We start from the raw sequence: 14621 nt of genomic DNA, 5'->3' as shown, positions 1-14621 counted from the left end.
GGCTTCCTTCTCTTTTTACTCCAACACAAACTCACTGCATCCTGTGTTCCAGTTAAGTGAGCATGCCACACCCATGGCAGCCCCATAGCCAGTATCTACCCAGTTGTTCTTCCTTGCCTTCTCTTTCCCCAGGGCCTGCAATCCTCAGCCCAAGCCACTTGCCTTCCGTTCCCCCGTTATATGCTGTGGGACATCGGTCTTTGTATGCCTATCCACACAGAGCAGACTACCAAATAATCTGAATACATATGTCCTTCACGCTACCGTTTCATTCTCTAAAATAGCATGAGAAAGATTACACAGGTGGGGCCAGAGAGAGAACTGGGTTGGCAGAATGCCTGCTCTACATGTCTGAGGACCTGAGTTCAAGTCCCAGCATATAAATAAAGAGCCAGCTATTGTGACATGACCTCATATCCCAGTCAGGGATATATATGGGGCAGACAGGCAGATAGGTCTCTGGCGCTCACTGTCCAGGCGGCCCAGCCTAATTGATGAGCTCCAGGTCAGAGAGTAGGACCTGAGGAAAGACGCACCAAGGTCAAGAATTCCAAGGGTACACACGTGCAAGTACCCACACACATACAAATATGCAAATGTACCAAACATTATGCATTAGTAACTAAAAGAACAATGATAAAAGTGGCCTCTCCTGAATATAATCCACAGATGTTCCACTCGGGTCTAGTAAAATTCTTTATAGGGATCATGCCTTTCCTAGCAGTCTGAGCTTGCGGTTTTGCAATAAATATCTCTAAGTTGGGAAGATTAATTTAGCCACCGTCAGACTGTCGCACTAGCAGTAGAAGCAACTGCATTCAAGTTTCTTACCTTTTTCTTGCTGTCCTTTGAGAATTCCACCCATGTGTACAAAGTGTTTAGATCACACCTCCCCCGGTCTAATCCCTTTTCCGTCTCTGCTCACAAAGAAAGACCGTCTGTAACAGAGGCCCAGTGATACTTTGGCATATTCTTTCGTGAATCATGAGTCATGAATCATGAATACACATCTTGACAAGTCAAGTTACTTGAAGCTACTGGCTACACCACACTCTAGCCCACGGGATACAGGCCTTTTCAAGTTATGAAAGGATGTGCTGTTTAGCCCATAACCATGGAACACACTGATGACGGGCTCTGCAAATCCCCATTCCACACGTGTCCCCGACAGGGAGATGTGTCAGTCTGTTTTGGAGCAACTCGGAACCCAGATACCTTAGGACAGTTCCAACCTCACATGTTCTGCCTCCTCCATGCAAGGGAGATGCTTAAGCCCCAGGAATCCCTGTGAGAATAGGCAAAACAAGTCACCTGGTTACTTATGGTTGTTTTGGAATTTCCGGTGGTAAATTTTCCTATTATCCTACTGCTGGTCGAGAATTCCAAGGCTTCTCTGACGGCTGGTGAATGTCAGAAAGGCCTTGATCTCAAGGCCCGTGCCAAAGAAGACTCTACCAAGTCCCCCTTAAAGCAGCTCATAAGGTAGCATGCATTGTTGCCAGGAACAGATTTACAAACTGGCTGCTGGGCTCAGCGTCCTTGGACACTGAAAACTTCCCCAGAAGGTTGAGGGAAAGTGTCTTCCTCTCAGCCGAGCCAGAGGAAGCCAGAGCAGCAGAAGAGCTGAGGTGAGAGGACACACCAGAAGGTGAGGGTAATGTCACTTCCCTTTTTCATGTCCTTCGTATCTCCCACGCAGCTGCTGCCTTCCTTTGAGATCAGTGCATGGGACGAAGACGACGTGGTAAGCTGCTTCTGCTAATGCCCCATCAGACCTAGACAGGAAGCGGGCAGAATTGTCCACATGTTCGGAAGTGCAGTTAGGGAGAGCTGGAGCTAACGAGCAGAAATTAACAAGCTTCTCTTTTACATAAACAGATAATTTAGTAGTGGTTGAAAATAGGGACTCAATAGCAAAAGCAACTAGCTCTTCAGGTATTATGAGAGTTCCATCTTCCTAACTGGCTGTGAAAATACTCCAGAATATAGTAATACCAATAGCAAGATAAAAGCTATAAAAGCTATACTATATTATATATAATATATATACCACACACATATATGTGTGTTGTGTGTGTAGGGGATATATATATATATGTATATATTCCAGAATATAGTAATACCAATAGCAAGATAAAAACTATGATTCAGGATGCCAAATACACATTCTTGAAAAAATATTCAATTCTTAAACTTTCCTTCGATGCCAGCACTACACTTGAGCATGGAGGAGAGAGACAATGACAGGCTGGAATTCCCTGCACAGGTTCCCCTCCCCCCCACCCCGGCCCGCTCATTACATGACAAGATGCCTAACCGCCTCCCTGACCCTGGCCTTCCCCAGGAGGAATGGACAGAGTGCGCCCCATCATCTTACATCCCAGGAGGCAGGATACTTAAGTCTGCAGGAAGGCTGCGTGCAGCTCCGGGTAGACTCCCTGAGGAGCAATCCCAGGTAGCCAGTTCTCTCTCCATATCTGCTTCCTTAATGGCAAAACAATTTTGAGAGCTGCTGATGAGAGACTTCGGGGACCCGCGCCTGTCCAGGGCCATTTTACAAGCTCAAGGGCATCATTACGTGAAGAAGGAAATAAAGGTGAAATGCTAGCCAGCCCTAGCAAGGACGGGCTCCACCCCAGGGAGACAGACACCCCAGGGCACCTCAAGGGAAAGAGTCTGATTGGGAAATCCAGGATACCTGCTTTAGACCTCAGTCTGGTGTGGGGCTGGGGCATGCCCCCTCTACCCTTTGTTTTTTATAAAGTGAGCTTCCATCAACAGAAGGCAGCTGCATAGACCCCACAAAGTAAAGAAGCTGGGTACCAACTTCCTGTCTCTCCCCATTCCCTGAACCCTAGAAGCCGAGCCTCTTGCCAGCCCCGGCCCTGAACTTAATTGCTTCCTCCCCAGCTATGAGGGTGGTCCATCTCCTTTGAAAGGAAATTAATTTGAAAGAACTGAGTTCTCTGGGCTATTTTTAGTCTTTGCTGCAAAGTTAAGTGACTTCCATGCCATTCAGCTAAAAGTCTATTGTCAAGGGACCCCGGGAACCAGCATGACTAAGCCAGGCCTCTTTTCTGTGTGTCTTCACCAAGGTAATGTTAGGCCACCAGTAAACAGGTGTCAGATGATATACAGAGACAAGGACCCCTGGGTAGAACCACCTCACTCGACACAGAAAGTACCATCTTTCGCATGCCCCTCCCCTAATGGCTGCCAAGGCAGAACAGGCCTAGTAGGGGTCCTCAATCTGTCCATCTCTCTGTCCACTGCCGTGTGACCCTTGCTACTCATACAGTTCCCGAAATAAGTACCGTGGCAGTCACTACCTGCACGTGTAAATTGAAACGTCATTATTGAGCCTCCTCTAGGAAAGATAGAAGCTCTCTCCCAAGGAAGTCTCTCAACTGCCCCATGCCTCCTGCAGGAGGAATATCCCCAATTTGAAAGCTTGAGGCTTTAAAACTGCAAAGAGGGCTCTTTCATCTTCCCCTTGTGGCTAAGTTAGAGACATCTGAATCTACTGGAAACTGTTTTCTTGTTGAAAATGGCTAAGGCCCGTATGTGACCCTCCCGAACCTTGTGTGTCCTCTCTTCGCAGTACTTTTGGGTTCAGCAGCTCGTCCGGAAAGGCAAGTGACACAAATTACGTTCTCATTTATGGAGTTAACTTTGTCGAGCTATGATGTTGCCTCACTTCCTGCCTTCTACACGTCTCCCCCAGGTGACTCTTCAGTAGAGATGAGCAGCTACGCGAGCTTGTTTAAGGAAAACAACATCACAGGCAAGCGGTTGCTGCTTCTGGATGAGGAGGACTTGAAAGACATGGGCATTGTCTCCAGGGGACACATCATTCATTTTAAGGTACCCGATGGGAGAGCATCAGTCAGTCAGCTGAGTATGTGCTGGACACTGGGTCATTAGCGAGTCGGGATGAACCCATCACAGTGGAGGACATCAGGGGCTGAAATGCCTCCAGGCTTGTCCCTAACCAGCTGCCACACCTGTGCCGCCCCTGTTCCCAACCGCAAAACCCCACAGCAGTTACCTGGCCACCATGGTGTAACACCCCTGTACCGTGAGGAAGCCTCTAGTCTGGGGGTGGGGTGGGAGAAATACTGTACACTATCCTGTGGAATGACAGCAAGAGAGATGCCTCAAAGAGGAGGGGGCTGGGCTGGGGGCGGATCTCTGAAAGGAAGTCGTAAAGGCTCAGAACAAGGAACATTAGCCAGGTGAAGGAATTTGCACTGCAGGTGTGTGAGGGAGGAAGCCTCGTGGGCCAGAGGACCCGAACTAGAAAGGGGGAAGGGAAGAAACACGGCTTTTCACCTAAATCCACACCCCCACAAAGGTTCTGCCAATAACCCCATTTTACTCAGAGTACCTCACCCTCGTTTTCCTATGCCTGTCCCACTCAAGTCCAAAGAGAACCAATCGTTCACATTGTTCCAAAGAGCCCAGACCTTGTACAAACCATGTCTGTAGTGTCTCAGTGACCTCGGGACAATGGCTGGGCACTAACCTACCAGAGAGCATCTGCAAGGCGAAGCAGGACCGTGACGTCTTCCCTACAAGGTGGACAAGAAGACACATGCACAAACATCCATTGCAAAAACTGGCTGAGCACGTAATCTCTCCTGGCTTAGGTGTGCCACCGCAGGAAAATTACTTTCCTCAGGACAGAGGTGTCTGTGCTGCCAAAGAAACATTTTGTAAATCTTGTCCTGTGTAGCAGATGCTGTGTAAGAGACTCCCACCGGCCACACCCTCTCCTGTCTTCACCAACTTCCAAGGGAAGGGACTTACACGCTGTGAGACTTTAGCAAACCAGAAGTGCTTTAACTCTTTCTAGACACAAGTGGGACACGGAAGGGTCCTATCCATGCTGGTTGGTGTCATTAAACAAGTAATGTCCCAGCTCCCTATTTATGGCTTATTAAATTCAGTGCATGTCTGCCTACAAGACTGGGCCTGTGGGAATTTAAAGAATCACCCTGCCCTAACGGCATTTATATCCCAGAGAAGAGACACAGGTGGACAACTTCTTACAAGCAGTTGAAAGAAAGGGACAGTGGAGAGAGACAGAGAGGAGAGACTTCGTGATAGAGGATGAAGATGAGGGGGGCTTTGATCTGGACCTGGGGGGCAGGACAGAAAAGAAGATGTCCATAGGGATGGGGATGACCTGGGGGAGGACAGAACAGAAGACGTCCATAGGGATGGGGATGACCTGGGGAGGACAGAACAGAAGACGTCCATAGGGATGGGGATGACCTGGGGGAGGACAGAACAGAAGACTTCCATAGGGATGGGGATGACCTGGGGGAGGACAGAACAGAAGATGTCCATAGGGATGGAGATGACCTGGGGAGGACAGAACAGAACAGAAAATGTCCATAGGGATGGGGATGACCTGGGGAGGACAGAACAGAAGACGTCCATAGGGATGGGGATGACCTGGGGAGCACAGAACAGAAGATGTCCATAGGGATGGGGATGACCTGGGGGAGGACAGAACAGAAGACGTCCATAGGGATGAGGATGACCTGGGGAGGACAGAACAGAAGATGTCCATAGGGATGGGGATGACCTGGGGAGGACAGAACAGAAGACGTCCATAGGGATGGGGATGATGGACCAAAGAAAATGAAAGGGGTGGTTGCCTCTGTTCAGAGGAGCGGTGGGTGGAACATAAGGCTGGAGCAGACCTGGGGGTGGCTGCAGTGCAGGATGAAGTGCAGGAAAGGAAGTCCAGCCCCTGGACTGCTTCCAGCTTCAGGCTGGATGTCTGGATGTGACCAGAGCTAGAGAGTTTAAACTTGACTTCTGGAGAGGCTGGGTCTGAAACTCCAGGTAGGAAGTTAAAACACTGAGAAATACGGCCTGCCTGACTCCTTAGCAGAAATAGGCATGGCGACCAGAGGAGGCCAGCTGGGCTGTTGATGAAGGAGCCGTGGTGAGATGCAGACACACGCTGCAGCAGGAATGAGCCTGGAAACAACATCTGTGGGAAAAGCCAGGCACAGAGGGCCACGCTGGTATTCCATGTACATAATGTACAGAATAGCATACCACAGAGACAGAATGTTACAACGGGTCTTTCTTTGGACCAGCTCCAAATGATGAAAGCTTGACCTTAGCTAGGCTTATTCCCAACTTAAGTTAAAACTTAAATTAACCCGTTTATATTAATCTACATTTTGCCATGTGGCTCATTACCTCTCCTTAGTATAGTGTATCTATCATCTGGGTATGACTGGTGAATCCCCTCCACCTCATATTCTTTCCCAGAGTTCCTATCTCTCCCTGGAAGTCCCATTATCCTCTCCTGCCTAGCTATTGGCCATTCAGCTCTTTATTAAGACAATCAGAAGATGCCTTAGGCAGGTGAGGAAGGACAGAGACACAGCACACTGTATACAAAAAGATTATCCCAACAGAATAGAGGTGGTGGTCACCAGGGGGTAGGACAAGGAGGGGAGGGGTAGTGATTGTTTCATGAGTGTCACAGCCCCTTGGGATGATGGGAAGTTTGGAACACACTGGAGAGGGCTACATAACTGTGTGAAGGAAGTAGAGGCAACTCAAGGAAACACTTGGAAATGGCTACTTTTATGGTATTTGAATTTCACCCCATTAAAAATAACACAAGGCGGAGGAAATAGCTCAGGAGGCAAAGTGCTTGCTGTGCAAGCATGAGGACTTGGGTTCAATTCCCAGGACCTGAGTAAAAGCTGCAAACGTCTGGGCCTGGTACTATGCATGTGTAACCCTAGGGCTGAAAAGCAGAGCTGGGCAGGTGCTGGAGGTTCCAGAGCCAACCAGCCTGGCCTACTGGTTGAGCCCTGGGCAGGGAGATTTCCGTGAGAGGAAGAGGAGAAGGAAGAGACGGTGTGAACTTTTTCTAACTGATTCTTTTTGAGCTCTTGGAGACATCGGGTATGAATGGGCTTCCACTGGGCCTTCGGAATGAGAGCCCATGGGCATTCCATACCAGAGGCAGCCTCCTGGTCTCTGCCAGAACTGTCTGCTGCACACATGAACATACTCCAGGAAGAAGCTGTCTCCCTTCTCTGTTCCGTCACTGCGGAAGGCACAGTCAACGTGTATTCTGAGTCTCTCGGCCTAAGGGAACAATAAAACTGCAACCTGGCTCAGAATAGCACCGTAGCTTTTCTCCGGGGTCCCCCCACTCAGCCTGTCAGCTGCCTTCACCCCAGCCTCCTGGGGAGGAGCCAATGTCTGGAAGAGAACTAAGTGTCCCGTAAGCACTCCTTACATTGTTGGAAGTTTCATTTTGCTTTAGAAAAAAAAAATGTATCTAGTTTTCCTGGGTTGGGATTCTTAGTCTGTGCATGGTCAGTTCCCAGAAAAGCTGAGTAATGGCTCACTATCTAGAGCAGGGGTTCTCAACCTTCCTAACCTGCAACCCTTTAATACAGTTCCTCATGTTGTGGTGACCCCTAACCATAAAGTTATTTCATTGCTACGTCATAACTGTAATTTTGTTACTGTTATGAACCATAATGCAAATATCTGATATGCAGGATATCTAATATATGACCCCTGTAAAAGGGTCATTTGATTCCTTCCCCCCAAAAAAGGGTCTCAACCCACTTTTTTTTTTTTTGGTTTTTCGGGACAGGGTTTCTCTATAGCTTTGGAGCCTGTCCTGGAACTGGCCTCAAACTCACAGAGATCTGCCTGCCTCCCAAGTCCAAGTCCTGGGATTAAAGGCTTGCGCCACCACCATCCAGCCCTCTGTACGATTCTTAGCATTCCCTGCTTGTTCGTGATGAGGTTGCAGCCTTCCTGATGGCTTTGCTGGTCCACTCCAATGCCCAGTTGTGTTCCCAGTCATCCCTGGGACAGCTGTGTGCTAAACACTGACGCACTAACTTGCCCTGCCCAGCCCAGGTTTGAAGGCCAGATCTATTTACTGTTCACTCTGAGGTTTAGCATCCCTGTCCGGCTTATCGGGTGTTTCATTCCCAGCATTATTTCAATTTGGCTTTCCCACATTCGTTTTCTTAATTGAATTATATTTTCATATCTTATATTGACTTTCTATTTCATTCATCTCTTAGATTTTATCTTGGGTTGTTTAATCATTCTCTTGAATTATTTAGGATTTCTTTGAGGTCATTTCCCCCTGGGGTCCTTTATTCTGGGATAAGTAATTTTTGGAGGAGACATGTTTTTCTGGATTTTTTTTTTCAGATTTGCCCATTTGGGATTGGTTGGTTAAGCAGGAGTGTGGGCTCAGGTCTGGTAGGGTGGCGACTGTTTACCTGCTGGCACCAGAAGTGTGGGCAGGGACGTCAGGGCCAGGGAGTCCTTCATAGCTGCAGCCAAGCGTTAAGTTGACTGCAAGTGTGACCCCAGCAGTAGCGGCCTGGCAGGCTTCACCTGTGGGGCAGGAGCTACATAGGCCGTGGTTTCGCATCCCTCAAGTAGTCTCCTGTTCCTTCCAATAATAGCAAACTACCACCTCTACTTTGACGAGCAGACATATGTTCAAGCAACATCTTGGAGACGTTAACATCCCCAAGATAGTCTATGTACTATGTAGAGAATCTTTTGCGGGGGCGGGGGGGGAGTAGGCTCAGTAATTTTAACCACCTTTGGTATCTTGAAATCATTAATAAAGTAATGTGATCTTTCTCCTTGCAGTCAGCTATTGAGAAGCTAGCCCACGATTACCTGAACCTGTTCCATTTCCCACCGCTAATTAAGGTGAGTGAGATGCCCTCACCGAAGGCCCCTACTTTTATTGGCATGGGCACCTGCCACGTCCACACCCAAGTTTGCTAATGTCTCAAACTGTTGTTTGATGTGAAATTTAATTACATCTGTCCAACAAAAGCCCCTTTGATGGCTATGATCTCTATAAGTTACACGCATGTGTTTCCCACACTTTGGAATATTAACAACACATTCAAGATAAGAATAGTGCCCCTCACAGACATTGTAGGTGAAGGCCTCTGGCCTCGTGCCTGATTCTAGAGGCCTTTAAGTTACTAAAGGAAGTCACACACCAGAGCTCTGGGTTGCCACTTACCCTGGGGGTGGAGGAGTGTCATTCACATAGAACATTAAACGACAGTCCCCTTTCCTATCCATGGGAATACACCCCAGCACCCCTCCCTGCAGATGCCTGAAACTGAGATTAGCGAGATTAGCACCAAACCCAAATATACTGCTTTCTCCTGCTCCGAGATGCCTGTGAGAGAGTTTAAGATATAAACTGGGCACAGTGACAGACTGACAATAACCAGTAATAAAATAAGTTATTTTCAAACTTACGAACTGTTTATTTCTACAACTTCTATTTAAAACATTTTTTGGACCAGAGTTGACTGCAGGTAACTGAAAACGTGGGAAACAAAACCATGAACCAAGAGGGACCTACTGCACTTAACATCTGGTTGTGACCGTAGCCTAAGGGTGCATGACATGATTCATTAGAAAATTAGCAAATGCTTGGGACTACTCCCCAGAGCTGTGCTAGCTCGCCAGCAGCTATGGCTTCCCAGCTCTCAGCCCTTGGGTCTCTCAGTCCACATACCTTGGAGAAGCTGCAGATTTCCTCTCTGGAAAGAGGGTAGAGATGCCTTGAGTGTTTTGACTCTTTCTCTCAGTCTGGAATCTTACCACGCATCCAGTGCAAAATGTGCTTCCAGCAAGAAATGCACAATGCCAGCTGCATGCAGAAAACCACCCAGGCGACACCGTTGGGAAGAGCACAGGAGAAGTCACTCAGCGGGGTTCTCGGGGTTCCCAAGGCTGTGTCAGCTGTCTTGCTTTCAGCCATTAGTTACAGCTAATATCTTAATTTAATGATAAAAGTTCAATGAAAGAGTAGAATGGAAACCCTGTTAGCACCAGGCACTGGAGAACTGCAAAAGTGCAGGCAGGCGATCAGGCCTAGGGACCCCTTGACAGTCAGAACCAGGAGTGGGACTGACCATGAAGTGTGGGCTGAGCAGTAGGGGCCTGGTGGGCTCTTCCCTGTGTGTGTGGGGGGGGTGACCTGCTTTACCTGAGAAGTCGAAGTGAAGACACCCCATATCTGCTTTTCTATTTTAGGATTCAGGAGGGGAACCTGAAGAAAATGAGGAAAAAATTGTGAACCTTGAACTTGTGTTTGGTTTTCACTTGAAGCCAGGAACTGGCCCACAGGTAACAAGTTTCCAACCCTTTGGGTATTTTCCATCTGTAACTCAGTGGTTTTTCTGCCCCAGCCCCAACCACCTGGTAACATGATTGGTAATAAAAGTGTAGACTAAAGGCTTCGTCAAACAGAACCTAGCTGACAGGCTGCCAACTTCCTCTGGAATCCAATCAGGAAACGTATAACTTCTGTCAGTACAGAATCCTGGGGGAGACCACCCAAACTCTCAAGATCACATAGCAAAACACAGGCCGCGTGAGTTTTGGCGCTTGCTCACTCTGCCTTCTGGCTCCTGACTCTTGAGGAAAGTCAGAATAAAACCACACTGAGAGTAGAACAGAGACAACGTGGGATCTGGGTTATCTGCTCCAGGAGGGCAGCAGGGCATTTGACCTACGCTCATCCAGTGAGGCCTGGGCACGGGGGATGGGGAGGTGGCGGCAGTGGTGGTGGTCTGCCTAGGTAGCACATGGGCCTGTGTTACCTCAGATTACTGTAAATAGCTAACAGTATCTATTAATTGTTATATGCAAAGAGTATTTGTATGAATTACTTTTTCTCATTGCTGCAAAGAAATGCTGGTAGAAGCCACTTAAGAAAAAGGGATCCTTTGGGCTTGTGGTGTAAGAAGGGATACAATCCATCACAGGGGGAAGACGTGGCAAGCATGGCGTGGCATGTCACAGCTAGCCACATTGCCGCCACACTCGGGAATCAGAGAAACGGAACGCTAATGCCTGCACTTGTTACTCAGTCTGGGAGCCCTGCCCACAGGATGGTGCCCCCCACACTCAGGGTGGGTTTTTCCTCCTCAGGGCCTTAACTCTCTCTGGAAATGCCTTCTTGAGACCCAGATGGATGTCTCCTAGATAATTTCTAAATCCAGTCAAGTTGACAGTGAAGATGAATTGTCACAAAGCTAGCATATAAATGCGACTCTTCCCTAATTTGCAGATGTGGATGCTGGGACGCAGAGGGGCTAAATGCCTTGCCATCCCAGGGTTACATACATAACCAGAAAGTAGCTGGATTAAAATTTTGCTTGATTTGAGGTTTGGTTTTGTATGTTTACAGTGTGTGTGTATATGTGTGTGTGTGTGTGTCTGTGTGTGCACGCGCGTGTACACAGGTTCCCTCAGAGTCCAGAAGAGGGTAGTCCCTAGAGCTCAGATTCTTTGGGAGAACAGCAAGTGTTCACAACCACGGAGCCATCTCTCCAGCCCCAGCCCGTATTTGACCACTGTATAACTTGTACTTTTGCTTTGCGGCATCAAGGGACTGATACTAACTCCTCCCACCTGTAGCTTGTATAATTAGGGAAGGTTCTGCACAGGCCTGGCTGGTCTCCAGGCCAATGCTTAATAAAACCTTGCTTTGCTCAAGCCAGTCCCAGCTCTAGTGCTTGGGAACTGGGAATGGCTGTAAACTGTGAGGGTTGAGTTTCACCTGGAACTTCAAAAGCTGCTCTTTCTGGACACCTGTTGGGGAACGTTCCACCTTCACCACCGCAGTGTGTTGATGAACTAAGGGTGGGGGGAGGGGGCTCTGTGTGTCCTCTCTTCTGGTCATAACATGTAAATACAGGAGAGCTGTTCTGCAAATTACTGTCTGTCTACTCGCTCTTGTTAGAGGCAGAAAGAATGAGGGTGGAAGTGAGTCCCTTCTTCTGTGGCAGCACTGAAGGACCTTCCAACCCTGCCACACACTCGGGTCTGTTCATAGCAAACAAGGTGTGTGTTCCCATCTGCCTCCTTTAGTGTCAACTCCGTGATGATCTAAAGCCTTTTTACTGTAACCTGATTTGTAGGGAGAGAGGGAAAATGACCTCGATAGAAACTTGTCAAGAAAAGCTTCAAACAGGAAAATGTTTACAGGTACTGAAAATATGTACTTGGTAATTTGGAAATCTGAAACATATTTTTCAGTAGAACTCAGAAGCTGTTTTTTTTTTTTTTACTATAATGTGTACCTTTTAAGTTCTGGGCTCTAGACAAGTACAACTTTTGATAGTCTGAGTCCCTGGTCACCCACTTAGAATTGTCACACTCATTCGGCACACAGAACCAAGGGCCTACTGTGTGCCTGTATTTTTTGCTGAGTGCTCAGAATACAAAGTCAAAAAGTACAGCCTTGGCTTACAAGGAATCCACAGCATCTTGAGGGAAATAGACAAGATCAGTGAGTGGATACAGACCAGTGCCACATACATCAGTCTTTACACACACACACACACACACACACACACACACACACACACACTCGACATATGTCTACTTGTAGGTAAGAAAGAAGTGAGGGATGGTCTTAAAATCTCCCTGATAAAATGCCAAAATCCAAACTGTAGAACTACTGGGATTTGTTTGGTATGGAAGGCAGAGGGGCCGGTATTCATGAAGCCAGGCAAACACAGGAAGCTCCTCTTGGGCTCCTTTTCATGGACCTGATTCAAGTGTTTTCCCCTTGGGAAGATTTGACACAGAGCAGAGAAGTGGTGTGATGAAAAGGAAGGCCAGAGAGGGGCTGCTGAACACAAAAAGACCCATTTACTGTGCCAAGCTAAGGAACCAAAAGGTTTCAAACTGAACAGGTAAGGGCTGGCATGTGTTTTTAAAACATTGCTCAGAATCTGAGAAGGGCGAATCCAGGGAAGGCCAGGCCAGTGTGGGGAAGATCTGTGAGTCAAGAGAGAATCAAGCTAAAAGTGAGGAGGAAAGCTGGACAGTGGTGGCCTTTCATCCCAGCACTCTGGAGGCAGAGGCAGGCAGATCTCTGAGTTCGAGGCCAACCTGCTCTACAAAGTGAGTTCTAGGACAGCCAGAGCTATTGAACCAAGTAACCCTGTTTCAAAGAAACAAACAAATGTACAAAATCAAAAGTGATGAGGACAAACTGGGCCCCAGGACACATTGAGATGGAAGCCATGAGACTTAGCACTCACTAGAGATGGGAGGAGAGGAAAAGTGAGGAGCCAGGACCAGGACAAAGGTTTCTAACTGAGCAGCTGGATAGATGGTGTTATAAAGTAACAGATCAAAAGGAAACCCTATTGTGTGGGTGTCCTGTCAAGGTGCCAGGAGCAGAAGGAAGTAGCTGGCATGGATTAAGCAGGAAATGCTTTGGGGAAGGCCTAAGTTTTGAGCTGGAGCTTTTGAGGTTGAGGAAGAGGTTGATGGGCCACCTCAAAATAGCTACCTGAACACCGCAAATGAAACCCGTCTTTAGAGACTTTCTAGAAATCTTAACTATTGTATGACTGCCATCTCACCAGTCCCTTGGCATTTATGCCAGGTGCACATGACACAATGGTGTCATCACTGATCGAGAAACAGATAACAGGACAAAGTATGTGGCTAGCTGGGATGAGGTGGCCACAGCCAGAGCCAAAAATTATGGCTTGATTTTTGTTTCTATTGTGTATGTGCTAACTCATTGAAGCCATCTCTAAACCCACATAAAACAGCCAGAGAATAGATTACTGTCTCGTTCTACAGTACCCTACTATGGCACTCTATACCCTAAATAACAAAATACTTCTTCATAAGCATGGTTTGCATGGCAATGATAGTTCATATGAGAAGTCTGGACCCTTAAAGGTAGAACCCATTAGGGGAGAAAAAAGACTTCCTCAAAATTCCTGTAAAGTGGGTTCTCATAAACCTACTTTGCAACCTGCTCCTAGACTAGAAAGAAAACTTTCCTCACAAGAAACACTGTAGCGCACCACGCGCGTCTGCGCTCTATGTGCTACCATACAGTTCGTGAACCAGGCAAGGGGCTGGAGGTTGAAACACACAAAAACACACAAGACAGTGACACGGATCATCCTTGACGCCAGAATGCGCCAAGAATGCCCCCTTTATTGTGTCCAGGGGCAGCTTATATAGGGATAGCCACGCCCCAGCCAAACGCACCAGAAACCATTCCCCTGCCATCAGGAACTCCTGAGGGTCTTGTGCTCAGAGCAGCTGCAAGCTGTCTCAGAGCAGAGGAAAACAAGTTCTTTACAAGAAATTCAGAATCTGGGGGGTCACAGCTCCCAACAACACTGGAATTCTGAAGTCCTCCCCAAACCCTTTGCTTGATGTCACTTTTCTTTCACAAGTAAAATGAGAAGGATGTCCCAACAGGAGTCACTGGGAATAACGCGTGGCAGTGAATCCTTTCGTGGGAATAACGGCCACCCCTCCTCTCTGCCTTTGACGGTGGAGTTTCTAGGCCTTTGCATTATTGTAACAAAGTGCCTGGCGGAAAGGATTCAAGGGAAGACGGATGCATTTTGGACCCATGGTTTCAGAGGATTTCAGTCCCTTGTGGCGGGAAAGGCGTGTGCAGCAGTTCAGTTCTTAACAGGGAGCTTGGGGTCGAGGCCGCTGACATCAGGGTGGACCAGGAAGCAAAGAGCATGATGGGAACAGGCAGACAAATATAGCCTTCAAAGGCCCAC

General features: G+C 47.8%; 1 protein-coding gene across 3 annotated transcripts in view; it reads left to right on the top strand.

Moving 5' to 3' along the window:
* The window catches only part of Map3k20 (mitogen-activated protein kinase kinase kinase 20), a 155095-nt gene that overhangs the window by 120019 nt on the left and 20455 nt on the right, over positions 1–14621 (top strand). For all 3 annotated transcript variants that reach the window (XM_075984891.1, XM_075984890.1, XM_075984892.1), the window contains exons 12-16: positions 1700–1744; positions 3602–3632; positions 3725–3864; positions 8677–8739; positions 10093–10185. In XM_075984891.1, coding sequence (XP_075841006.1) covers positions 1700–1744; positions 3602–3632; positions 3725–3864; positions 8677–8739; positions 10093–10185 — 372 coding nt within the window. The remainder of the gene's footprint in view (positions 1–1699; positions 1745–3601; positions 3633–3724; positions 3865–8676; positions 8740–10092; positions 10186–14621) is intronic.

The sequence above is a fragment of the Microtus pennsylvanicus genome, chromosome 9 (assembly GCF_037038515.1).
Source record: "Microtus pennsylvanicus isolate mMicPen1 chromosome 9, mMicPen1.hap1, whole genome shotgun sequence".
Taxonomy (NCBI): Eukaryota; Metazoa; Chordata; class Mammalia; order Rodentia; family Cricetidae; genus Microtus; species Microtus pennsylvanicus.
This window is presented reverse-complemented; position numbering and strand designations above follow the sequence as displayed.